Genomic DNA, 24755 nt, shown 5'->3' with positions numbered 1-24755 from the left:
ACAACAACAAAAAAACAACGAACAGTATTTGCAAAAAGCTGTGAAGCCGTTAGTTAGTATCATATTTGTCAGCGTTTATTTTCGAGCCTGTCTGTTGTAACCCGTATGCCGTGCATGCTTACTACCCATGCCATGCATATCTCTTCTGCTCAAGTCGTCTCGTCGTACATGTACACTCGGGTACCTAGGTTACGTTTTTACAGCTTGGCCTTGCCGGCCTTCCACTCGGCGGCGAACTCCTTGCCGGCAGCGACGCGCTGCTTCTCGAGGTCCTCCCTGCGGTCCCAGATCTTTTCCATGGACTCGAAGTTCTCCTTGCTGAGGAGGTAGGCGCTCTCCTTCCACATCTCGGCCTTGAGGACGGCGTAGACGCCGGACTTGGCGCGCTCGGTGAGCCTGCGGTCGGCGATGAGCTTGAGGGCTTCGTCGAGGCCGCCGAGGGCGTCGACGAGGCCGGCGTCGAGGGCGGCGGGGCCGGGGAAGCGCTTGGACTCAAGGACGATGTCCTGGTAGAGGCGGGGGGTGGCGCACTTGATGCGGAAGATGGCGGCCATGGGGGGCTTGAGCGGGGCGCCGAAGTCGAGCTCGTTCATGCAGAGGAAGCCCTTTTGGGGGTTCATGATGCGGTAGTCGTGGTGCATGGCGGTCATGAAGCCGCCGGCGAAGGCGTGGCCGGGGATGAGGGCGAGAGTGGGCATGGGGTAGGTGAGGAGGCGGTGGTAGAGGCGGTAGAGGCAGTCGGACCAGAAGCCCGGGGTGGTCATGGCGTGCTCGAGGTCGAGGCCGTTGGAGTAGAACTTGGGGACGGCCGAGGTGGTGACGAGGACGCCGGCGGGGTGGGCGAACTCGACGAGGTCGAGGGCGGCGAGGAAGGCGCGGCAGAAGGGGGTCGTGAGGCGGTTGTCGGGGGGCGAGGACCAGGTGAGGAGGTAGACGAGGGGCGCCGGGGTCGTGCAGACGATGGAGCCGCCGACGTGAGGGCCGAAGGGCTCTATGGGGATCGTGAAGAGGGGGGTCTGGGAGGCCATGGCGATGAGAGTGAGAGTGAGAGTGAGAGGTGAGGCGAGGTTGGTGGATGTAGTTGCGATAAGAGCACACCGGGGGGGGGAACAAATATGGTTGGGTAAATGGCAGCTCAAAGATGATCTCAACTATCTCCAGGTATCAATAGACCCCAACGCTGTAGATGGGCCGAGCACGATGATGGACAGATTTAGGTATCACAGTGACGGGAGGTTAATTGACGGGTTCGGCAGAGGTGAGATATCTGGAAGTACGGAGTAGCAATAGGTAAGCGAATCTGACCTCGGCTCGGCAAAGATGGGGGTGGGTTGGTGACAAAGCTGGGGAAAACATAATTAGGTGTCAGTTCAGCCGACACCCCCGAGGGGTCTTTCAGCTTTCAACCGTTCACGGTCCCATATGCACTGGCGCTAAATGTCCAATAAAGGAGCCAGTCAGTCAGTTGGAAAGCGAGTAGGAAAGGTAATTAACCTTTGATGTTCAGGGAGACCATGAAGGCCAGATAGGTTTTCACATGTGAACCATAAGGAACCCAAAGCGGCACCAAGCCGATGGTCTCTGATGCACCCCAGACCCGTTGAGCTGCTCGCTTACCTTGGCTAGGTGTCGTCCCAGGTACGTACCGGGATCCTGTATCAGTGAGGAGCCCCCGCCTTACGTAAGACGACATCCCACTCTAATTCTATCCAATCAGCAGCTGTCAATCAAAGAGCTACCCTGGCTGCGACAATCCGCCCAATTCTTGTCCCCCTGGCTCCAGTGTCAGGTCCAGTATCATCTCGTCTCAAGTGGCATTTCTGTCCTCTTAGCAAAGCGGAGCGGCAGTCAAAGACAGATAGCTTGGTCTGGCTATAGCACCACGCCAATCAAATTTATTTGCACCACACACGCAAGCACAAACACGCATACACACGCACAACATCCCCAACCATGGCGGAAAATGACGAGGACCAGAGGACCATCGTCTTCTTCCACCCAGACCTCGGCATTGGCGGTGCTGAGCGCCTTGTTGTTGACGCTGCGGTCGGCCTGCAGAACCGCGGCCACAAGGTCGTCATCTTCACCAGCCACTGCGACCGGAGCCACTGCTTCGAGGAGGCTCGCGATGGTACGACCAGAACGCATTCCATGCCCCCCTTCCCCTCAACTCAAAGAGACGACGATTTTCGTTTTGCTGACGATTTTTCCTCCAGGAACCCTCGACGTCCGCGTCCGCGGTAACTGGCTTGTACCTCCCTCCATCTTCGGCCGCCTGACGATTCTCTGCGCCATCCTGCGCCAGCTCCACCTCATCCTCGAGATCTACGCTACGCGCGAGCTCCAGGCCCTCGACCCCGAGTCCTTCTTCGTCGACCAACTCAGCGCGGGCCTGCCGCTGCTGCAGTACCTCTACTTCAAGGCGCCCATCTTCTTCTACTGCCACTTTCCCGACATGTACCTCGCCCTCGGCCGCGACAAGTGGTGGAAGCGTCTCTACCGCGTGCCCTTTGACTGGATCGAGGAGTGGAGCATGGGCTTCGCCGACGAGATCGCCGTCAACTCGGGCTTCACAAAGGACGTCGCCACCAAGGCCTGGCCGACGCTGGCCAAGCGCAAGAACTTCAAGGTCGTCTACCCCTGCGTCAACGTCGCGCCCAACAAGAGCGACACCTCCAAGATGATTGGCGAGGGCAAGGGCGGCCAGGAAGAAGCCATCTGGACGGACAAGAACATCATCCTCAGCATCAACCGCTTCGAGAGGAAGAAGGACGTCGCGCTCGCCGTCAAGGCCTTCGCCTCGCTCCCCGCGGGCAAGAGGAAGGGCGTGCGCCTCGTCATCGCGGGCGGCTACGACCTCCGCAGCGCCGAGAACTGCCAGTACCATAAGGAGCTGGAGCAGCTGGCGGCGTCGTACGGCCTCGAGACCTTCACCGCCAAGAACATCATCACCGCGCTGTCGGCGCCGGCCCACATCCCCGTCCTGTTCCTGCTCTCCATCCCCTCGAGCCTCAAGGACTCGCTCCTCCGGTCGGCCAGGCTCCTGGTCTACACGCCCTCCAACGAACACTTTGGCATCGTGCCCCTCGAGGCCATGCTGGCCGGCGTCCCCGTGCTGGCGGCGAACACGGGCGGGCCCACCGAGACGGTCGTCGACGGCGTCACGGGCTGGCTGCGCGAGCCGGATCAGGTCGAGCAGTGGACGGCCGTCATGGACAAGGTGCTCAACAAGATGAGCCGCGCCGAGCTGGAGAAGATGGGCAAGGTCGGCCAGCAGCGCGTGCGCACGGGCTTCGGGCAGGAGAAGATGGCGGAGCGGATCGAGAAGATACAGGACAGCATGGTGGACAGGCAGAGGATGCCGCCCTTGATCAACGCCGTGCTCAACTTTATGGGCGTCGGCCTCTTCTTCGCCCTTGGTCTGGTCACATCGCAGCTATTTGCCAATGCGCGGGCGAAAAAGGTGGCCCAGTAACGGAGGCCCCTTTTTCCACTACGATTTCCATGTTTTTTTCTTTTGCAAAAAGCAAATGCTGTACGATACCATACCTAGTCACCGTGCAAGTTACATGGAATGACTTGCATTTTTGGCAATGAATCGAGAATAATACCCCCCTTGAGTCATATATGTTGGAGCAGTAATTCCCCACCCCGCCCCGAGTGTTCCCTTCCCCGTCCCAGTTGACCCCCACGTAGCGGGGTAAATGAAGGCAGCGTGCGCCCCTCGGCCGATTGTCTCACTTTCACTTCCAACCTCGGACCCCAATCACATCGTAGCTAAACACTACCATACCATGGCATCCGACACAACACCGGAACCGGCCATGTCCAGCCGCGCCGCGCTCGTCGACTTCTTCTCCCGCAGCCTGACGGCTTTCCAGTCGTCCAAGGACGTTTTCCGCGTCGTATGCACCCTGTCGCGGCGGAGGGGCCACGATGACACGGCGGCGGCGGCGACGACGCCGGTGCCGCGGCCGCCAAGGGAGGAGCGGCCGCCGCGGCGGGTGAGGAGCCTCGTGGTGCTGGACTCGTCGTTCAACCCGCCCACGCTGGCGCACCTTCGGATGGCCGTCTCCGCGGTCCGGGATCTGCGGCGCAGCGGCGGCGGCGGCGGCGGCAGCGACGGCAGCGACGCGGGGTCCCGGGAGGAGGTTTCGGCCGTGAGGCTGCTGCTGCTCCTCGCGGTGAACAACGCCGACAAGAAGCCCCAACCGGCGGCGTTCCCCGTGCGGCTGGGGATGATGCACGCCTTCGCCCAGGACCTGCTGGACGAGCTGCGGGCAGCTGCGTCGTCCATGGCAAAGGGGGGCGGGGAGCCGCAGGACGGGGAGGAGGACGACGAGGTGGAGGTCGACGTGGGGCTGACGACGATGCCGTACTTCCACGACAAGAGCCAGGCCATCTCGGACGCGGGGTTCTACGCCGTAGACGGGCAGGGCCCGGAGCAGGTCTACCTCGCGGGGTACGACACGCTGGTCCGCATCTTCAACCCCAAGTACTACAACGCCTCCGCCGGCGCGCCGCCGCCGTCGTCGGGCAGCGGAGATGTGGACGGAGGGGTGGCGCCGATCCGGCGCGCTCTGGACCCGTTCCTCGAGAGGTCCAGGCTGCGGATCACGACGCGGGCGGACGACGAGTGGGGCAGCGAGGCGGACCAAGTCGCGCACCTGGAGAGGCTGCGGAACGGCGGGCTGGAGGAGGTGGGCGGGCGCGCGGCGTGGGCGGAGAGGGTCGAGACGGACCGGGGGCTGGGGGAGGTCGTCAGCAGCACGAGGGTCAGGCGGGCCGCGAAGGAGAGGGACGAGAAGGCCCTTGGACGGCTGGTCGGGGCGAGGGTCAAGGAGTGGGTGCTGGGCGAGGGGTTGTATCACGAAGAGTAGATGATGGTGCTGGTTGATTGTAGCCGGCTGTTTGGTATTTATTGACGGGGGAAGAAGGGAAGGGTTTCCTGGAGCTCGCGATGTTTCCCCCCCCCCCCCCCCCCCCAAGCCTCGAATCGAACATGGTCCTCCCTCCTCAGAGAGGCACGGCGGATTCAGGGAGATATGTTTACGGCAAAGGCCACAGCAGACTAACCCAGTTAATGGCACATTTCAAAGCGGAGTGATTCACTGGCGACGGCTGCCTCGAACAGGCCCCATAAGGAAGCAAACGACACTTGGCGAGGGGAGGCGTTGTTGACCTTTTGAGTCAAGATTTCCCGTCGACGAAGGATTCGACATTGGACTGGAACACGCGTTGTGCTGAGTCAAGACAGCAAACAGACGACCACGCCTCACGCTGTATCTCAAGGACGAAAGGGTGGCAGATCTAGATGTGGGTGATTGGTGCTTCTTCACCCTCGCCATCACGGCCGTCGCCGCTGCCGCCGCCACCTGTATGACTGAACATTGTTCAGTTCGCATCGACGTCGTTTTCCCGTCTCTGAGCCGTCCATCCAAGTCCTGGGGGGGGGGGGGGGGGCTTTTCTCCCTTGAAGCCTTCAACGTCGATGGCTCGACCCGGGCCCGAAGACGAAAATCTGTAGATGCAAAGGAGAAGAATTTTCTCCCGAAACGGATGCCTGATTCTCCTGTCTCTCCCAAGGCATCTCATTCTTTTTCAACCCGCTCTTTCCTCCATTTCACGATGCAGAGTTTTTTTTTTTAGTTTTTTTTTCTCTTTAGCCCTTAGGGGTACGTACCCGTCGCCCTTTTTTTCACCATCCCCAATTCCCATTGGCTGCCATTGCTACTGATCCGTCCCCCACCCAGGGACCCACACCACCCTCGGCCAGACGTCTATATAAACCGCCCTCCCGGCCGCGTCTCTTAGGATTTTCTCTTCTTCTTTTTTCTTCATGTCGACAATACTTCAGAGAATCATTTCTATAGTATTCGACCCACTCTTGGTTCCCTAAAGGAGCCACAGATCCCACCCTGGTTGATGATTGATATCCTCGACACCCTAGAGTGAAGAAACTCTGGTTGCCCTCGCATCCCGCGCAAGCGGGACGGCCTCGTCTTTCACGGCGCGGCTGTATAGAGGGCGTTTGATGATCTCGTCCCCTTCCGCGGTCTTGCCTTCGTGGCGCGCGGATGGGGCGGGTGTCGATGGACGTCTGACAGGCTCTGACCCTTTTTTTTTTTTTCTCTTTTCGTTGCGGCCTGGAGCTTGCTCTGGACGTGAGGAAGATGCGACTATCTTTTTTTTTCCCTTTCTGGTTCCTACGAACCAGACCCTGCAGTGATTTACTTCACCTTGACTACACTCCGAGATACACCAATGCTCTCCCATGGTCTTTCTCTATTTTGGTTCAAGGAAGATTGATGTCCTTTAGCCCATTACTCACCGCGGCTTCCCACTACACCATGGAGGTCGAGGTCCACAACCGAGGCTAACAACTTATTGCCCACCCAAATTATTGTCACTATCCATATTGATTGACCCTTGCAATTAAGCGTGCCGTTTGACTGTTCGATGATTTCTGCCGCCTGGCCGCTTTGCGGTCGCTGCTCACGACTTCCGTTGACTGGAAGCTCGGCACTAGCGTGGAGTAACCAAGCAAAACAGTCTCCTCCCAGTCCCGCAGAGAGAGCCTGGACATGGAATGCTTGCGACGATAGTGGTATAATAATCTATTTTTGTCCGGCCAATCCTAGTCCTGCTTAAACTACCAGTCGTCTAAATGGACCGCTTTTGATGCCATGGCCTCGCAATCACATTCCTACTGCTGGTCGCTCAGTACGATCTACCTGAAGCGTAGCTCTGCGGCCGAGTGGACTCGTAATACCCATACGCCAAATCACCCCCATCGTGCTCCTCCCTCCTCCGCGGGTTGGCAGTGGGAGCGTACGCCTCGTAGGTGCGCGGTGCGTGTGGCATATCTGCGTACGGCTCTGGCCCCGGGGGCCCGGCGTATCCCTCGCCGGCGTACCACCCATTCGCGCTGCCGGCCGGGTACGGCGAGCCGAGGTCGGGATCGCCCGCGGACCTGAGCTGACCCTCGCTCGCGGACCTGAACTGCGTAGCGACGTTGACCGCCTCGCGCGAGAGCTGGCCCCAAGACCCGTGAGGCCTCAAGAGCCCCTGTGCGGGGACGGCGGGCGAGGGCGCCGGCGCGGCGGCAGTAGCGGCACTGGTTCTAGGTGCTGTGCCGAAAGGCCTGGGCTCCGCTGCTGACACCTCGAAACAGGCGGCGTGGGCCAAGATGAGGCTGGCGACCTGGATGAGGGTGCAGATGACGCTAAAGAGCGAGGAAAAGGCCCACAGCGCGACAATGGCGGAGACGGCGGCGAAGCCGGATATGATGCTCTGGGTGGAGGCGTATCTCCGCACGCCCAGGTCCCGGGCGAGGTCGCGGCCGTTGTGCGCCTGGATGAAGAAGCCGACCTTGACGACGGCGAACAGGGCGACGAGGACGAGCCAGTGATTGGCCAGGAGGTTGCCGACCAGCAGGATGAGGTAGACGTTGCTGTGGCGGGGCAGATTCGTGGCGAGGCGGTCGTGGAGGACGGCCTGGGAGGGGGGCGGGGTGAGGTTCTTTGGGTTGATGAGGTTCGTCACGGGGGTGTCGGGCAGGGGGCCCAGCTCGAAGGACGATGAGGATAGCTGAGGCATAGACTGGAAGGCATTGAAGGCTGTTTGGATGTTGCTGATGACGGAGGACGGCGAGAAGGTGCGGTTGCCGTGGGCGGTGACGACGGCGGCGGGGTCCGTAGCCGAGGATGACGAGCCACCGCTGCGTCTCTTCTTGGGGCGCATGTCTCGGTACTTGGACGGTCTGGCGGAGCGGGAACGGGAGCGGGAGCGGGAGCGAGATCGTGAGCGAGACGGTGCTCTCGACGAGGACGAGGGGGCGTCCGGGGCCCTGGCGGTCGGTCTGAGAGAAAATCCAGCGACATCCCATCTCGACTCCCGCGCGGACGAGGTCGGATAGCTATAGGGCTCGCGAGGGGCGAGATGGGCCGAGTCCCTCGAGGAGGCCACGTGCTCGTCGGAGTAGGAGGACCTGGCCATCTTATTCGAGGGTGTGTTGAACAATGTCTGGGGAGGGGGGATGAAGGAGATGAGACAACGAGTGAAGTGCAAAGAATGTGTGTGTGAGAGATGAGACTGCCGGACGATCAAATTCCAGAGATGAGCGAGTTGACTTGGGGAGGTTCAGGTCACTTACACTCACTCACTGACCACCGCCCTTTTTATTGTATTTTCTGATGGAAAGGAGGAGGGATGGAGAAGAAGAAATCTGGCAAGTTAGCAACGAGGAGGAAATTGTGTCTCCTGCGTTGGTCGGTACCGGTACGAAGTAAATATCTGTGGAATGGATGGAATGACAAGGATTGAACAGGCAGCTACAGTTGCAGCTGCAGTTGAGCCCGACCCTGGAAGTGATTGGGGGAAGCTCAGGTTCAGTGGAGCCGCATCCGGAACCCAGAGCCGGCGACCAAGACGGGGGGAGGGGGGGGGCATCCATCTACATACAACACCTGACACCTGTTCTCTATATCCACGCCCACACCGACGACTTACCGGCGATGCTCTTTCTCTCCCTCTCCATCTCTATCTCTCTCTCTCTCTCTCTCTCTCTCTCTCTCTCACTCACTATCTTCTTGAGCTTGAATGAGTTGTGGATGTGGACAAGATGAGGGCCATGTTGGGTGTCTTTGCTCGGCATTTACGGACTCTATAAAACCGCCTCGAAACGAAAGTCAAAGCTCCAGCTGCTGCCACGGCGCCGTCGTCGATTCTGCGTCAAAGCTGGGACGGCCCGTTAGCTCCTGGGGTGAAACCGTCGGCCAAGAAGTGCGTCATCACGGGCCTTGGGAGGGGTTCTCCAAGGTTTCTGGAAAGTCTCCAGAGCTGCCAGACCTGCATTCCGCCCATAATGAACCTCGGCTCCGACCAGATGCAGCACGTAAAATCTGTCGAGTATAAAACAGAAAACAACCACGCTGCAAAGTTTCCAGTCCCTTTGCCCCGACAACCTCGACGCCATACGCAGCATCACGGGTACACGCCTCTGACCGGCTCCTTTTTGGAAAAAAACGACGCGGGCAGACTGAAAGACGGGTCCACCTTCTGCCTATGCTGAACGCTGTCCCGGATCATGTCGTACCCAAAGTTGTACGCAAAGAATTCTTCCGGTTTTTCTGCAACACGTCACAGTTCGCATCTCTGTCCGGTTCCCATCAGCCCGCGTCGGCTTCTCGCTTTGACTTACTCGGGACCGCGTCCGCGGGCATGTACTTGGTCGCCTCTTCCCGTATGAGCCCCGGCTCCTCTTGCCCGGCGTTGCTGAAGATCTGCATCACGCTCGGGGAGGGAGTACGGGGCCAGGTTGGACTCACGAGGTAGCATCGGGTGCGCGGCATCTCCCGCCAACGCCATCTTTCCTTTCGCCCAGGCAGGGATCGGAGCTCTGTAAAGCAGCGCCCATTGCTTCAATCCGGTTGCCTCGCTGTGAGGGACTCAGTTTCCCGATCACAGAGCCAACCAGAGAGCGCGCTCACTTTAGAATTGCAAGGACAGTCGGGTGAAAGTCGGCATATCTTTCTAGCAGAATGTCCTTGCCGACAGGGTCATGCCAGTCTTCCTTCTTGATCGACCCCATGTCGTCGTTGTGGGAGATGGCGACGAAGTTGTGGATTTCGTCGCTGTTTTGTCTTGTTGCATCAGTTACGTGCACTCACTCGTCTTGAATCTTCTCAGAACGCGCTCTCTTTCTGCAAGGATACGAAACAAGCCGCTTCATGTCGCCGACCAAGAACAACATCCGGCCGTCGCTGCCTTCGTTCGAAAACCTCGTCACCGGGTCCGCCTCGATATCAGCTGCGGATGATCGTGTAGTTATGTGCGGCGCGGATCTTTAGGCGCCGAGCATAGGTTTTCATGGGAGAGGCGTCACGCAAACGCTAGCTAGTTCTATAACGAAGGTCGGAGACAAATCACCGAACGAGCAATGGGAGGGTATACTGACTATTTATGCATCGCGTCTCGTCATTTAGATCTATGACGCCACTCAAGCTAGGTAGGCCAGACCAGACCAGGCCCCCGAGACTCTACGTATGCTTATTACTCGGAAAAGAAAAGGCCCAGGTCGGGAATAAGACCGACGATGGACTGGGACGCATAGCCGAGGAGACAGGCTAGGGAACAAGCAATTCGTGCATGATAATAGCCTCGTCCTCGTTCGGCGGGGTTCGAATCACGTCCTGAACAGGGCAGGGGTGCAACACGGGAGCCCCGATTATGCAGGCTGGTATCTCACAGGGTCCATGGCGAGACTCCGTTGGTGGGAACTGGCGAACTGGACTACCATCATGTCTGTTTTGCGAGCTTCAGAACGGGGAGACCCCGCAACGAATTGTCTGCTTGGTAGAAGAGTATTGGTCTTCGTCCGGTGCCGGTCCAGTTATCGATGCAGAGAAGTATGTAACGCCCTGCATGAAATGTCGGACACACGCCGCTGTGTCAATAGTAAAAGTCATACAGGATCGTGAAGCCCCACACTCCTTGGTCAAAAGGTCGGGAGACCTGGGACACGTGTTCGGCGATGACGATTGGGGGGGGGGGGAGGTGAAAAAGGGTTGGATTGAATGTTTAGAAGTCTTGAGTAGGGAGATTCAGCGTCGAGCCATTGCCCGGTTGCCAACAAATATTTGATACGACAACAGGCTCAAGTTAAAGTTCACACTGCCGTGGTCTCTTCTCTCAAAAAGACTTGAATGGCCGACCATCTTCCGGCCACGCTCTAGAAAGCCTCTTGCGCTGGCCTCATGTCCAATTCGTGGGTCCACAGCGAGCTTGGCTGTTGCGAAAGCCACAGGTACAGCTCGCCAACGTCCTCCGCCCGCATCTTCTTGCCGGTTTTCGTGTCCTCGCCCTCCTCGTCGGTGATGCCGCCGTTGGCAATCGCATGGACCACGTGCACGCCGAACTTGCTGTGCTCCTTCGCGACGGCCTGTGCCACCATGCGCGCCGCCGCCCGAGAGGCGCCGTAAGCGGCATACTGCTGGTTCGTCCGCATGGCCCCCAGGGTCCCCGTGAAGATGACGGTGCCCTTCTTGGCCCCGTCCGTGTCGGCGAGGAGCGTCTGCCCGCCGTTCTGCGCGTACATGACCTTCAGGGCCTCCTGCGCGAACACGACGGCGCCGGTGGTGTAGGCGCTCATGCTGTCGTTGAAGGCTTCCGGCGTCTCCTCGAGGAACGGCTTCCTGCTCGAGCTCTTGACGTGGTAGACGGCCAGCTTGAGCTTGAGGTCCTTGAAGTCCGGGTGGTCGGCGATCTGCTGGAACGCGCGCCGGAGGTTGTCCGGCTGGGTGTCCGTCGGGAAGGGGTGGAGGATGCCGTTCGAAGACTTGCGGAGATCGGATGCGAGCTTGTGCAGGTTGTCTGGGTTTCTCGCGAGGAGGGCGACTGCGAGGTTGCCATGCTGAGGGCTTGCGAGGATGCGGGCGATGCCTGCGCCGGATGTTGGCCCCGCGCCGATGAGGATTGCGAGTCCTTTGGGTGCCATCCTAGCAATCTTTCCCGGAGCTGTGAAATAAGGTGTTGGAAAGGATAGTTGGATTCTAGGCTGTCGTAATCATCCCAATGTTGTGCTTCTTAGCAACCCTTATACTCTTATGGGTATGTCATTCTGATGATCCTAGAGGACCGGCATAGACGTAGACGTCATTGATCGTCTGCCCCACATTATACTCACGGCGGGAAGAAGAACGATGAATCTGTTGGGGGATGAAGCGTTTGGGGATTAGCCAAGTGAAATGCCTTTGTCCTATCAGTGTCTGCGAGATCCTGATGGGGGTGTCTGTAGAAACCCATACCTCGGCCTTTCCACAACTGTTCTAGACTAACGGCAAAGACAAAGCCGGGTCACGACACGGCGACATCGTGGAATACAGCGAAGAAGACAGGCATGCGGTCGAGGTGGTTCAAACAGGGAAATTCAAGCCCCGGAGTCCCTGATATTCAGATATCAAGCAGCATTTCTACATCACTTTAGTTCCTCGAAACACAATTAATCTAAGGCCCACGAAGCCCAGCTTGTTGCCATTTCTCCAACCACTTTCTCACCATATGCACGTCGATTCGTCGTCCACCGCCTACTTTGCCTGCCTCGAACACCACGCCCTCACCGTTCCCGGATCCTTTAGCCATTTCCTGGAAGAAACCCAAAAGTTTCAATGCCGGAGTCTTTTGTTCCTGCGGACCGGCGGGACTTGTTTGGGTCTCTAGCAGAGAAACCCATTCGCTCATTTCCACGCGTGCAAATTCGAGCCGCGAGGCCTCACACAGCAGAGAGAGCAGCTCATCCCAGGAAATGGAGGCCGGGTTGACGAGGTTGGTCACGGCATACGGAGACTCATCGGCCGAGGAGAACACCGCCTTTTGGATAGCCTCTGCACAAATGTCGACCGGAAGCCAGTCGACTTTGGTCTGCAGCACCGGCATTGCTGAGAGAACATCCAGCCCGGTCATCATGAGGATCGGCCACATCTCTGTGTGATTCCATACCCCCAGTTTCGAATGACCACACAGCTGGCCAACTCTGAGTACGTGGACAGGCATCTTGAGCACAGAAGCATAGTGCTGTGTGACTTGTTCCACGATGAACTTGGACTGCGCATATCCCGTGGACAGTGCGTTTCCGGGATCAGGGCCAAGAGGCAGTTCCGGGACTCTCGTGCCAGACTGGTTGCCCATCGCTGCGGCGACGCTGCTCATAAAAACGAACTTCTTCTTCGCTCCCTTCAGGCAAAAGGACATCAGGTTCATGGTGCCTAAAGTCGGAGTCAGTCTGACCGAACATCCATCCAAGAAGAGCCGGCCACATACCTCTCAGGCAGTCATTCTCAAATTGCTGGATTGGCTGGTTGAAATCCAGTTTCCAGGCGTTGTGCATTACGAGAGTTACTTCGCTGGCCAGCAGCTCAAACGTTTGGCCGTCCGATCCCAGGTTTGTGTCTTTCATGTCGTAGTTTACCGCGAAGATCTTCTCGCTCTGGTAGATATGCTCCGAGTAGCCCCTCGACTTCATCGAGTCCCTCACTCGAGCTTGCGGATCGGTCCCTCGTACGGCGCAGTAGACCTTCTTGACTGCCGGTAGCTGAGCGAGAACTTCCAATAAAGCATTGCCCAGAGCGCCGCTTGCACCTGTCAGGTACACGACCTCGCCATTGTCTGGGCTATTGCCGATGCTTTGAGGCAATAGGGTCGCCCACTGGTCAATTTCGCGGTTCATGTGCTGAACAGTCGACTTGGCCCACGCATGGTGCTGATCTTGAACGGATGCCTCGCCACCGGGTCCTTCTTTCTTGTAGTTATGGAGAAACCCAAGCAGTCCTTTCACTGTTGGATATTCGAAGACGAACATCAGAGGAAAGCTTCCGAAAACCTTGACAAGCTTCGACCGCAGTTCGACTGCGCGGAGGGAATCCAGCCCGAGCCCGTACCAATCCTGGTCCTCGGCGACATCTTCCTGCGGAAGCCCCAACACATCGGCCACGGCTCGCTGAATGGTCTCTGCCGGCGAAAGATCGGTATCGCTGGGCGAAACATTGTCAAAACCATCAGTGGCTGTCGTATCACCGAGGAGGCGGTTGTACAAGTCCTCTACCCTGTCCCCGTAGGACTCCCACGCAATATTGCGTCGCACATTCCCTTTGGGTGTGACGGGAAGAGTCTCGCCTCTCCCGAGAATGAGAATGATCTCGCGGGGAATCCTAGAGTAAGCCGCGACTTTCTCATTGCACTCCTGCACCACTTCCCACACGGCTTCGTCGAGATGCATATCTGACGTTTCGCGCATCTTGTCCCAGCGGTCCCAACGGATCTCAACAACGAGAGAAGGGCATGGTTTCCCCGTACCAAACACTGCCGTCTTTGAGATAACAGTGGTTTTGTTTTCCTCCAAAGACATGGCGAGCGCCGTAGCGTGTGTCTTTTCGCCATTGCTGTGTACGAGGATGTCGTCACGCCGGCCCTGAAGCACGAAATATCCACTTCCGGGAGGGTCTTCCAGAAACAGATCTCCCGTACGATACGGGTTTGGCGCCGACTCGTCAAGCCAAAGCTCCGCTGCGAGAGGGAAGCCTTTGTAAACGACGCACTCGAACAAGCCGTCTCCCAAGGGCTCCATACGCACCAAGGGCGATTCCGGGTACAGGTTTCGGAACCGATACACGTCGGGATTGTCTTTCGTGTGAGGTATTGTTCGAAGGGGCGGTCCTATCTCGGTAGTCCCGTAGGTAGTTTTCACATTCACCCCGAGCGCTTGAAGCCTTTTCAGCACGGCAGGAGACAGGGGAGCCCCGCCTGGCTGCAGCACCTTCAACCGCGTGAGAGGTGTGAAGTCTTTGGTAGTCAAGGATATGTATTCATACAAGTCCTCGATAACCGAGGGGGCGCAATGAAGGCAGTCAGCCGGGTACCCGATCTCCTCCAGGGCTTTCCATGCCGAGAGAATGGAGCTCGGGGCTGGCGGCCAATTCGCAGGAGGAAGAGATGTCGGAAGTCCTGTCGGGATGCCTGACAAAGCAATTGATAGCCCTGCAATATGGAAACTGTTCGGTTTGCGTTAGCAGCTGCTCCGAGACTCCTCGGATGAACGTGAGGGGAGAAACCTGGTAAGTCTTACAGCGGAAAGCAGAGATACCAGTTCTCTATAAAGTATTCTGGCAGTAATCTGTACATCCTGGCGATTTGACACAGACTCCTGTTGGTATGAATGATCGGCTTTGGCATTCCCGTGGAGCCCGACGAGTGAATTATCATCGATTGCAAGTTCCACTCGTCAGTCGTTTCAAACGCTACCTTATCCTTGAGGACCTTCTGTCTACTCTCGCGCAGGTCAGCAAGGCTGGCCAGATTGACAACCGAGAGTCTACACGCCTCTCCCTCGCCGCCGAGAGATGCCTCGTTCGCCTTGTCAACGACGATGGCGACCGCGTTGCACACCTGGAGGAGGTGATCTCTTGTTGCAGGCGAGTTCTTGTTGCTGAGCAGAAGGACCCGGACATGCAGGCTGTTCAAGGCGATTTGCGTGACCAAGTAATCAATCGAGGTCCCAGTTCCCAGCAGTGCGACTGTGGGTTGCTGGCCGGCACCATTGGCGTGTCCAATCTCATTCCGAAGTTTCTCGGAATAATATGCTGATGCTTCGCAACAAAGATTCTGGAGCGCAGACCAGTCGAACACCTCGAATGAGTCGTCTACGGGCGATATGAATGCTGCCCGTAGTGGCTGTGTCGCCGCATTGTGCTGGACCAAAGCAGCAATGCTCGACAAGCTTGGGTCGGAGAACCTATGCAGTTTGAGTCAGAGATGATGACGAGAAGCATCACGGGATGGGGACTTAGTACTTCGCGCTGTGAGGTTCGCCGTGCAAGTTCCATAGCCTCGTCAGTTCCTTGTCCGCATTTGACGAAGGAAACACGGACGGGTCGACCATGGTTCTTGGTGAAGCAGGCTTCAGATCTGAAGTCGCGATGGGTGCCATGTTTGCGAAGACACAAAGTTACGACTTCAGTGTAGTTGTGGCGTTATTACTCGCAACTTTCATCGCAAGATTCGGCCCCCCCGGCGTTCGGTCTCCTTGATGATATCCACAAAAGCCCCAAGTCTTCTTGTCGAGCTCAGTCGAGTGATCACAGTATATGTTGAGCCATCTGCTCAGAGTAACACTGTCCGATTGAATTGAGTGATAATTGACCTGATGATAAGAACTACCGACAAGATAAAACCCACTGGCATGGGCCACAATCTGGCTGATAGCGGATGAAAGCCTATCATGGCTATCTCCGCATCATGACCAAATAATACAGGGGAGTGTCCACACTGGAGATTGATAGGCCAAGCAATCTGATAAGCATATCGGTGTCGTAGAAATAGGCGCACACGAAGGCAGGCTGGGTGAATGGGATTCTGTAAGTAAAAAGAATGAAACATCTGTTCGCAAGTCCCCGCCCGACTTGGGATTACCCTTCTGCATTCCGCATCTGATTTGGCAACCCAAGGACTCGCGGCCGCCAACAGCAGCATACCGCAGAATGGGACTTCGAAAACGCCTGGAGCTCCGCTCCGAAAACGCCGAACTCGGCACGGAGGGGGGCCGGCTTTCCAACAAAGACATGGATCCTATTCCGATGGGCTCGCCCGAACGCACCTGGGGCTGGCCGAGTTTGCTCGGATTCTGGATCGCCGAAGCATTTTCTATTTCCATGTATCAAGGTGCGTGACAAAAACAAAAACAAAAGCCAACGTTCGGGACGGCGCCTAACTTCCATCCATCACTTGGAAACAGTCTCGTCAACGTCTGTGACGAAAGGTCTCAATCCTGGTCTAGCCATCCTCGCGGTATTCATCGGCCATGTCTTGGTATGCATTCCGGCGATACTCGACGGATACGTTGGCTGTATCCTCGGAATCAACTTCCCGGTCTTCACGAGAGCATCGTTCGGCATAAGGGGCTCGTACGCTGCAGTGTTTGTACGCGGAGTTGTCGCTTGCATCTGGTTCGGCACACAGTCTTTCCAGGGCGGGCAGTGCTTGCAAGTCATGATCTCTGCCATCTGGCCGCAGTTCAACCGTTTCCCGAACCATTTGTCGGCGGACGCCCACGTCACAAGCTCGGAGCTTCTTTGCTTCTTCCTCTTCGTCATCGTCCAGTTGCCTCTGCTTTGGTTACATGTGAGCAGTCTGAGGTACATGTTCATGGTCAAGACAGTCATCATGCCAATCTTCGGCTTGGCTCTTTTCATCTGGGCCATCGTCGCTGGTAAGCGTCCAACTCTCTGCCGAACTGACGACCAAGACGAGGCGCTGATGCTTTACAGGCAAGGGCTTTGGACCCACGTTTTCTAAACCCACCATCATCAAAGACGGAACACCGGCAGCTGTAGTGTTCTTCCAGTGCGTCACGAGCGCCATCGGTCCCAAAGCCACCCTCGCCCTGAACATGCCAGACTTCACCCGATACGCCAAAGATCCAAAGCAGGTTTTCTGGACCCAGGCCGTAGGGCTATGTATACTCGTAACGATGTGCGGCGTGTTGGGCGCGACGGTCAGCAGCGCCTCGGAGGTCATCTACGGCAAGGTGACATGGAATCCCTTGGAGGTTGCCGTGCTGTGGGACAACCGCGCCGCACAGTTCTTTGCCGGTCTCTGCTGGGCATTTGCTGTTATCGGTACGAATATCAGCGCGAACAGTGTCTCGTTCAGCAATGATCTTTCGCTCTGGTTTCCCAAGTACATCAACAACAGGCGTGGGGCCTATATATGCGCCGTCTTTGGCGTCTGCGCCGTGCCGTGGTACATCCAGTACAGGTAAGCTTTGGAACCCCCCCCTCGCTGTCAAATTGTCTTTGATATTGACGATGACTACAGTGCCAAGTCCTTCTCCTCCTTCCTTGGTGGATATGCCCTCTTCCTGGGCGCCATCGCGGGCGTCATCGTTACCGACTTCTGGATTTGCCGCGGCCGTAAGGTGGCGGTCTCGTCGCTCTATGACCCGCGGGGCATTCACTATTACACTTTTGGGGTCAACCCTCGAGCTGTGATTGCTTTCATTTTCGGCATTATCCCGAACATGCCCGGGCTCGCAGCCGCTTGTGGTGCGAGGGGAATTCCAAAAGGAGCGCTTTATCTGTACAGCTTGAGCTGGCTGGTCAGTACGGTGGTTGCAGGGTTTACGTATTGGCTTTGCTGGAAGATCGTGCCTTTTCCTGTTGATGACAGACAAGAGCAGCTATACGTCGACGGACTGCCGGAGACGGAAGAATCGATCGGGTCAGAGAAGGGCGTGGAGACCAAAGAGCCAAATGTTAAGCCGATTTGATGTACTACTCATTGGCATATGCCCTCTATTCTGAATAGTACACTAGCAGGCTAGAGAAATCCACAGACAAGTTGAAAGGGCCAGTCTCATTGTTTGCCTATCTCTCTGCGGTCATCTGATGACGTGACGGTTACAGATTCCGATTCGACACCGCCTCAGATGCAGAAGGCGTCAATTCGATGAGCCTCCCCAGCCCGGCTACGAACATGGCATCTAGTCGAAGCAAACTCAAATTCAGGAGATCACAGCTCCTAGACTTGATGCGGAGCAAGCCTCGCCAACGAGTCAAGAGCGTCAACGACTCATCAGCATCCGCCGGGGACGGGGACAAGGCGAAAAGCAGAACGATGAAGTTACTTGCGATGGCGAAATTGACTCGTGAATCTGCTTGTTGTTCAGCGATGGAATCCCCTCTCCGTAGGTTAGAGTTGACTTACAAGAATGCCAGAACGCTTCTAGATGATGAGCCTCAAGCCTCGCCAAGAAGTCGTACATCTCTCGAGCGACGGCCATAGCCCCTGTACGCAAGGCCATACGGGCCTCAATAGGAGCTTCGGTGTTCTTCGGCCGCAGCAGAGCTTTGAATACTGATATCTTCGCAGTGATGTAGGCAAGCTTTATACTGCCGTTACCGTCCAGGCCATGATGAGGCACGCATGTGGATGGTTGGTCTGCCACATCTGGACGATCCTGCAGCCACTGGGCGAGCTCCATTCGCAACGGCCGGGCAACTTCGAAAGTCGCATCCAAGGATTTTGAAAGCACCCTCGTGGCTTTGACAGAGCTATGCAAGTCAGCATCGATTTCATGGAGCCTTCCCAGACGAAGCCTGTGCCCTAGAACTCACAACATGTGTCGTTGAATCTTGGAAACAATCTCAGTCAATGAAGCCAAGTGCAGGAAGTGATTGAACGCTGGTGCATCGTCATCAACCTCCGGCATAGACTCAAAGTCGTCTGCGCGAAGAGAGGATACATCCCAGTCGCATTCCTGAATGTGGGAGCTGCGGCCAAAATTCAGGCTAAGCCACTGGTCCTGTACGATCACTGCCCAGGCCAATCGTCGACGGAGCCGCTTCTCCCATGACGGGATCGACCAATCCGTTGGGTCCAGGTTGAGACCGAGGCATTGTGCCAACGCAACAGTGTCTGCCAGCATGACCCATTTGAACGGGGTGTCCGCCACGTGCTTGTTGGTAGGCCGACGCTGGATCATGAGGAGCATCGTTTGCACCACAGCGAGTGACGGGGTGTGAAACAGGGAGAGTGCTGCCATCCATGCCAGCTTGAAGAGGCGATCCGCTGAAGGCAGCGTATCAACGTCCACACATAGCTTGTCGTCAAAGACACAGAATGGCAGAGCATGTCCGTAAATAGCTGCCAAGAGGCAAACTGGTAAGGATGACGGTTTAGTGTCAGTCTCTCGAACCACCTGCTCCCTGGAGAGGATCGGAAAGTATGGCTGGATATATCTCCAAAACCTGAGTCGTCGCTTATTAGAGATTTCCGAGACAATGGCAACAGCAGGGGGGAGAAGGATTTCCGCCTTACAGGTTGATCAGCCTTTTGCCGACCTCCTCGGGTATCATATCCGCAACTTCAGATCGAAGATCGGACTCGCTACCCGCAAGGCCTTCTGGCTGTGCCTTTCTTGCCAGAGAGTTGTTTTGAAGCATGAACTGGGTAGGCGTTCCATCGTTCAAGCCCACGTTTCTGATGTGAAGTTGCTGAAAGGCGCACTCGTTCTTCTCGTCGAAACGGTACAGATGAAGCAGATACGGATCTGATTCGCCGCTGAGCCCAATCACCTGGGCATTATAACCAGGGGTTGCGTCTAGTGACGACGGCGATGGGGGGGCATCCCGCCGGAATATGTCTGGGTGACTCTCGGCGTGTAGTGAATCCGGGCTGGTAGAGTCCGCCACGTCTTTGCCGAAATTGGCTTCATTCCCGGGCGAATTAGTTTCGGTGAATGGGGATCTCATGCCGATATCGGAAGGATATTGACTTTGATGACGCGAAACGATGACATCGCTCGAATCGCTCATACGCCGAGGGTCTGAGACGCGTCTTCTTTTGTTGGGTTCGCCAACAAAGGTGCAGTCTTTGCCCAGCCGTTTGCACAGCTCGCAAGGCGGCTGATCGTGCAACAGGCAGGCTGCGCGCTTGTAGCGGCAGAAATCGCAAGGATGGCTATTACGATGACTAGCCTTCCTAGTTCGGTTGCGATTAGGACTCTCCATGATATGATGGCAAAGGAGAAGATGGAGGAAGTCTGCTCTCACGCTTCATGTTCCCCGCGCGTCCCCAGTATTATTCATGTTGGGTCTACGGAGTATAGTTAACTACCTAGTTGCCTCGCACTCTGATAAGAGGACGATGTCCGATTGGTCAATTAGACTGGTCTACAGTCCAGACAAACCCCCAGTTATGACCGAGTTATATGAGTCGTATCTCCTTCTTCGGCGGTTGTTTTCCCTTGGATGCCAAGTTGAGATAGATACACTAGATACGCTGGTCTCGCGACGAACTCAGATCCAATCTTGTCCCCTTGCTTTGCGTCCGTCACCGGAGCTTTTGTACACGCCGCTTTTCGCCGTTCGGCCTCCCATCCTTACAAGTCCCGCCAAGTGATGCACCCCGGCCAGCACGCCGTCGACTACCTGCACATCTTCACCGACGGCCGCTTCGACGGCACCCTTGAGCGGAGTCATACCCGCACAGCCGAGCAGCAGCACGTCGGCCCCTTTTTCCTCAACCAGACGTTTCCCAACGTTGGCCATGATGCCCATCACCTCATCCTGGCTTTTCTCGTGAAGGTCCAACACCCCGAGCTTGCAGGAGATGACACCGGCACAGGAGGTGGAGAATCCATAGTGATGAATGCTGTCTTCATGCAATACCCGAGACCGCTCGCTCACTGCAACGAGCCCAAACCGCCCACCAAGGGTCCGGGCTGCGAAGAGCGACGCTTCCATGATGCCGATGACAGGCTGACGGGGAAGTTCCTCCCGAAGCATGCGGATGAGGGCGTGGTCAGAGTAGCAAGCCACCAGGACTGCGTCGTGCGTAGACGCAAGAGGGAGAACCGCCCGTGCGGCCGCAGCGGCCGACATGACGTTATCGAAGCTGCCTTCAATTGCCGACGGGGAAGGTCTTGGTGCGGTGAAGCCCGTGACAATTACATCTGGGGGTAGCTGACTCTCCACCATGGCGACGCAGGCGTCGGTCATTGCTCGTGTGCTGTTGGGGTTGACCAGGAGGATGCGAATCTTCTTGCTCACGGCCGTAGGGGCCCCCTCGGAACCGTTTGCCGGACCATGTCTGTTGACTGATAGCCTGGGAGGCTCCACAACACCCGTCTGTTCTGTGATGCGTCCGTAATGCTCAACACGTCGGTGTCTTCCAAAGTCGAAGACGCGTTCTTTGCCTGGCCGGCATTCATCTAGGTTGATTTCCGCGTAGACAATCTCATCCTCCGTCGTGGACGCCTCGGCGATGAGCTCACCCTCCGGCCCTGTGATGCAGCTGCCGCCTATGAGGTCGTACTTCCCATCGTCGAGACCGCACCTAGCTGCACTGATGCTGAAGCACGCATTTGTGTAGCTGTGGGCTTGCATGACCAGCTTGTGGTGGAACAGGGCCTTCTGACGCGCCTCATCCGGGTCCATGCTGGCGCTCGATCCCCAGAGAAGAGGCGCGAATCCCGCCGTGTTATAGCCGCAGAGCACGACTTCGACACCTTGCAAGCCGAGAACGCGCCAGCTCTCGGCCCAGCGTCTGTCGTTGCATATCATCATGCCAAAAATCGGTTCTCCTCGTTCTTTGGTCGATTCCACGAGGTCAGGCACGCGGAACGCATTGAAGCCCAAATCCCCAGGCTTGAAGTACCGCTTCTCCAATTGGTTGGTGGCATCTGGGTCTGCAAACGGCTCAAAGTCTCCGGGGAGGTGGATTTTCCTGTACTTTGAGAGGATGGAGCCCGTCTTTGCGTGATAGTAGATGCAAGAGTTGAATGTTTCGCCGTTGTCAGCCTTTTCGGCAAAACCAACTGATATGTCGACCCCGAGTTCTTTGGCCTTGTCAAACAGCGGTTTAGTCTGGGGTTGCGTTGTGATGTCGCCGTGTTCGAAGAAAGAGTCTAGCTCTACCGGGTCGTTGATGAGATGTCGAGGAAAGAAGGTTGTGAAAGCAGTTTCAGGAAACAGAACAAGCTTTGCTCCTTTGGTGGCGCCGCCTTCAAGAAGTGCCAACATCCGATCCAACGTCTTAGTCCGAGCGTCACTATAGTGTGTCGACCCCATCTGGGCTGCCGCCACTCGAAGAACACGAGACGCCATTGCTGTTGGTTGTTGACTGTCGACTGTCGATCTTTCCAAGCGTTTACTTTCGCCTGTCTGTCTGTCTTGTAACATCTACTTGGAAACGAACCTTTTTACTATTATCATAATAGTTCGAGGAAAACTGCTAAGAAACCATCCCAAGCCTATAGCTGGTGTTCTGCCCCTCCGATATATCTGCAGGCTTCATCCCTACCGCTGGGCCGATAGGCGGGTGATAGGGATCCACGCCAATCGCACGATAACAACCTGGTTATCTTTATCTATGTCAGGCCTATCTTCGAGACGTCTTTATCCGCAATAGGAACGTAAACGTACAGAGAGGTTGAGAAATCATGAATAGTGACTGGTAGCCGCGATTCAATCTTGGATTGAAGGCCTGAGGGGGTGAATACGCTACGAAGATCAGAGAGCCCAATCTCAACAGAGCCACGGCAACGCCACTGTCAAACTAATCACCCTCCCTGGTTAGCGATATTATTCCGAAATGGAGGTTGATCTTATCGTCGTAAATGCGACGGTCGTGAGTCTCTACTGCGTCCCGGAAGACCATACACGTGTCTAACGTCTGATGCATCACTAGGTAACCGCATCTGACGTTCACCCTCGTCAAGATATAGTTGTCCGAGATGGAAAGATACTCGCGGTTGGCCAGAATTTGGGTTCTCTCTTTTCGGCCGAGAAGGTCATTGATGCTCAAGATGGGTTCGTCATGCCTGGCGGCGTAGACTCACACGTTCATCTCGACCAGGTAAGATGGACTCACTCGAGCGTACACACCCTGCAGAATTGACCTCTAACACACAAGTAGGACAATTCCCCAACGGGAGATAACTTCGAGACCGGCACAAGGTCCGCGATCGCCGGCGGAACAACGACCATCATTGCTTTCGCGACCCAGGAACGCTACCATCAGTCTCTCCACCCTGTTGTCGAGGACTACCACTCACGCTCGAGGGGCAAATCCTATTGCGATTATGGCTTTCACATCATCCTCACCAACCCTACGCCGACCATCCTGCGCGAAGAGCTTCCGTTCTTCGTAAGCGAGGGTATCACCTCCGTAAAGCTGTACATGACATACGAGCCGTTGCAGCTGAAGGATGGGGAAATCCTAGATGTCATGATGGCTACGCGGAACTTGGGAATGACAACCATGGTGCATGCTGAGAACAGTGACATGATCTCCTGGATTACGGCACGCCTTGCAGAGCAGAAGCTCACTGCCCCCTACTATCATGCCATCAGTCGTCCCAACATCGCCGAGGACGAAGCAACGTACCGCATCATCGCCCTAGCCGAGCTTTCAGACATACCTATACTCATCGTCCATATGTCATCCAAAACGTCCGCATCCCATGTTCGAAACGCCCAAACGAGGCTTCTTCCAATTCACGCAGAAACCTGCCCACACTATCTTTATCTCACAGCCGACGCGTTGCGACCTTCTCATCCGACAGACAGCTTCTCCGGCGCAAAACATATCTGCAGCCCACCGCTCAGAGAAGACCGCATGGACCTGGAAGCCATGTGGACAGGCATCATCAACGGGACGTTCACGACCTTCAGTTCGGACCATGCACCCAGTAAATACGACCACCCCTGTGGGAAGAAGGCGGGAATCGATGAGGCCGGATCGATGCGATACGACAAGGTTCCAAACGGTTTGCCGGGAGTGGAGACTCGGATGCCGGTTCTTTTCGAAGGCGGCGTGCTGTCTGGCAGAGTGACGCCTCAGAAATTCGTCGAAGTAACGGCGACCAATCCGGCCAAGCTCTACGGCCTCGGACAAACCAAAGGCGCCATCGCCGCCGGCTACGATGCGGACTTGGTAATATGGTACCCAACGGCTCGGCAAGCTGCTGCTCACGAGGGGAGCACGGCCAAGATGGACCCCTTCGTACTGGAGAATTCCATGTTGCACCATGACATTGATTACTCGCCCTTTGAAGGAATGGAGTTCAACAATTGGCCAAGGTATACAATCTTGAGAGGCAAAGTGGTTTGGGATAGAGACAACGGGGGCCTTGTCGGCGAAATGGGATTTGGGCAGTTCTTGCGACGTGGGAAGAGCACATTGAGCAAGCCGAGAAACCGTTGGGTCAATGAGTTTCAACCCTTGCCAGAGGTCAAGAAACCAACTTTGGCATACCCTTAGTTAATTATACTATGGGTTTTTTCCTTTTTTGTTCTTTTTCAAAATTCAGTAGTTTCATGGAGATGTTTACAATGGCATTTCCCCAAGACGTACCAAGTGACAGCAAAGGATAAGATATCACAAACATTGTAATATTGAAACTCCCTTTGTATAGCAGTCATGGCCGTTACAATGATAAGATAGACTTGGCGTAAAGTGATGTCCTATTTTTAGACTAATAGAGGGTCAAGATTGCTTGTCGGCGCCACTGAGTGGCATCAACTTGTGGAAATAAACCGGCCTTTCATATCTGTCAAGCGCCCCCTAGTTCGATGGCCCAATGCTAGTTATCTTGAAAGTGTGAATTCTACTTCAGATAGGTTTCCATGGCAAATAAGTAACGCGCCGCAACACTAATCCCAGAATTGGGGTTATGGGTCTCTAATATTTCTCATTAGTTC

The 24755-nt window shown here is 56.1% G+C and overlaps 13 protein-coding genes across 13 annotated transcripts; 5 read left to right on the top strand and 8 right to left on the bottom strand.

Moving 5' to 3' along the window:
• Window positions 1–197: 197 nt before the first annotated feature.
• LY79DRAFT_577229 (enoyl-CoA hydratase/isomerase) lies at window positions 198–1028 on the bottom strand (the record flags this gene model as incomplete). Its single annotated transcript, XM_060559864.1, has 1 exon — window positions 198–1028. One exon carries the CDS (start codon window positions 1026–1028, stop codon window positions 198–200), a length of 831 nt encoding a protein of 276 aa, XP_060417531.1.
• Window positions 1029–1953: 925 nt separating this feature from the next.
• Window positions 1954–3475, top strand: LY79DRAFT_509191 (glycosyl transferase group 1; the record flags this gene model as incomplete). The annotated part of the gene is made up of 2 exons (XM_060554030.1): window positions 1954–2131; window positions 2217–3475. 2 exons carry the CDS (start codon window positions 1954–1956, stop codon window positions 3473–3475), a joined length of 1437 nt encoding a protein of 478 aa, XP_060417530.1.
• A 319-nt stretch (window positions 3476–3794) lies between these two features.
• LY79DRAFT_508923 (uncharacterized protein) lies at window positions 3795–4880 on the top strand (the record flags this gene model as incomplete). Its single annotated transcript, XM_060554000.1, has 1 exon — window positions 3795–4880. The coding sequence occupies one exon, from the start codon at window positions 3795–3797 to the stop codon at window positions 4878–4880; it is 1086 nt and encodes a 361-aa protein (XP_060417529.1).
• Window positions 4881–5818: 938 nt separating this feature from the next.
• On the bottom strand, window positions 5819–6367 carry LY79DRAFT_50814 (uncharacterized protein). Its single transcript, XM_060553902.1, has one exon. It carries the CDS (start codon window positions 6274–6276, stop codon window positions 5947–5949), a length of 330 nt encoding a protein of 109 aa, XP_060417528.1. The 5' UTR covers window positions 6277–6367; the 3' UTR covers window positions 5819–5946.
• Window positions 6368–6685: 318 nt separating this feature from the next.
• LY79DRAFT_50812 (uncharacterized protein) lies at window positions 6686–8275 on the bottom strand. The gene is made up of 2 exons (XM_060553900.1): window positions 8156–8275; window positions 6686–8094 (listed from the first exon to the last, which is right to left on the bottom strand). Exon 2 carries the CDS (start codon window positions 7996–7998, stop codon window positions 6721–6723), a length of 1278 nt encoding a protein of 425 aa, XP_060417527.1. The 5' UTR covers window positions 7999–8094; window positions 8156–8275; the 3' UTR covers window positions 6686–6720.
• Window positions 8276–8985: 710 nt separating this feature from the next.
• LY79DRAFT_667237 (uncharacterized protein) lies at window positions 8986–9290 on the bottom strand (the record flags this gene model as incomplete). The annotated part of the gene is made up of 2 exons (XM_060563345.1): window positions 8986–9131; window positions 9203–9290. 2 exons carry the CDS (start codon window positions 9288–9290, stop codon window positions 8986–8988), a joined length of 234 nt encoding a protein of 77 aa, XP_060417526.1.
• Window positions 9291–9891: 601 nt separating this feature from the next.
• Window positions 9892–10542, top strand: LY79DRAFT_543864 (uncharacterized protein). The gene is made up of 2 exons (XM_060557085.1): window positions 9892–10009; window positions 10072–10542. The coding sequence occupies exon 2, from the start codon at window positions 10257–10259 to the stop codon at window positions 10479–10481; it is 225 nt and encodes a 74-aa protein (XP_060417525.1). The 5' UTR covers window positions 9892–10009; window positions 10072–10256; the 3' UTR covers window positions 10482–10542.
• On the bottom strand, window positions 10541–11835 carry LY79DRAFT_543863 (short-chain dehydrogenase/reductase SDR). Its single transcript, XM_060557084.1, has one exon. The coding sequence runs from the start codon at window positions 11495–11497 to the stop codon at window positions 10733–10735; it is 765 nt and encodes a 254-aa protein (XP_060417524.1). The 5' UTR covers window positions 11498–11835; the 3' UTR covers window positions 10541–10732.
• A 171-nt stretch (window positions 11836–12006) lies between these two features.
• On the bottom strand, window positions 12007–15481 carry LY79DRAFT_509149 (male sterility protein; the record flags this gene model as incomplete). The annotated part of the gene is made up of 4 exons (XM_060554021.1): window positions 12007–12764; window positions 12820–14546; window positions 14621–15286; window positions 15345–15481. 4 exons carry the CDS (start codon window positions 15479–15481, stop codon window positions 12007–12009), a joined length of 3288 nt encoding a protein of 1095 aa, XP_060417523.1.
• A 550-nt stretch (window positions 15482–16031) lies between these two features.
• Window positions 16032–17818, top strand: LY79DRAFT_509338 (NCS1 nucleoside transporter; the record flags this gene model as incomplete). Its single annotated transcript, XM_060554045.1, has 4 exons — window positions 16032–16212; window positions 16286–16759; window positions 16818–17307; window positions 17368–17818. The coding sequence occupies 4 exons, from the start codon at window positions 16032–16034 to the stop codon at window positions 17816–17818; spliced, it is 1596 nt and encodes a 531-aa protein (XP_060417522.1).
• A 130-nt stretch (window positions 17819–17948) lies between these two features.
• On the bottom strand, window positions 17949–20060 carry LY79DRAFT_509178 (fungal-specific transcription factor domain-containing protein; the record flags this gene model as incomplete). Its single annotated transcript, XM_060554028.1, has 4 exons — window positions 17949–18202; window positions 18256–18602; window positions 18666–19298; window positions 19369–20060. The coding sequence occupies 4 exons, from the start codon at window positions 20058–20060 to the stop codon at window positions 17949–17951; spliced, it is 1926 nt and encodes a 641-aa protein (XP_060417521.1).
• Window positions 20061–20134: 74 nt separating this feature from the next.
• LY79DRAFT_678025 (carbon-nitrogen hydrolase) lies at window positions 20135–22219 on the bottom strand. Its single transcript, XM_060564495.1, has one exon. It carries the CDS (start codon window positions 22155–22157, stop codon window positions 20349–20351), a length of 1809 nt encoding a protein of 602 aa, XP_060417520.1. The 5' UTR covers window positions 22158–22219; the 3' UTR covers window positions 20135–20348.
• Window positions 22220–22644: 425 nt separating this feature from the next.
• Window positions 22645–24315, top strand: LY79DRAFT_509159 (dihydropyrimidinase; the record flags this gene model as incomplete). Its single annotated transcript, XM_060554023.1, has 3 exons — window positions 22645–22680; window positions 22741–22908; window positions 22969–24315. 3 exons carry the CDS (start codon window positions 22645–22647, stop codon window positions 24313–24315), a joined length of 1551 nt encoding a protein of 516 aa, XP_060417519.1.
• Between the last annotated feature and the right edge of the window lie 440 nt (window positions 24316–24755).

The sequence above is a fragment of the Colletotrichum navitas genome (genome assembly GCF_030913465.1).
Source record: "Colletotrichum navitas strain CBS 125086 chromosome Unknown LY79scaffold_11, whole genome shotgun sequence".
NCBI classification, from domain to species: domain Eukaryota; kingdom Fungi; phylum Ascomycota; class Sordariomycetes; order Glomerellales; family Glomerellaceae; genus Colletotrichum; species Colletotrichum navitas.
The sequence above is the reverse complement of the archived record's forward strand: the minus strand, read 5'-3'. Positions and strand labels throughout refer to the sequence as shown.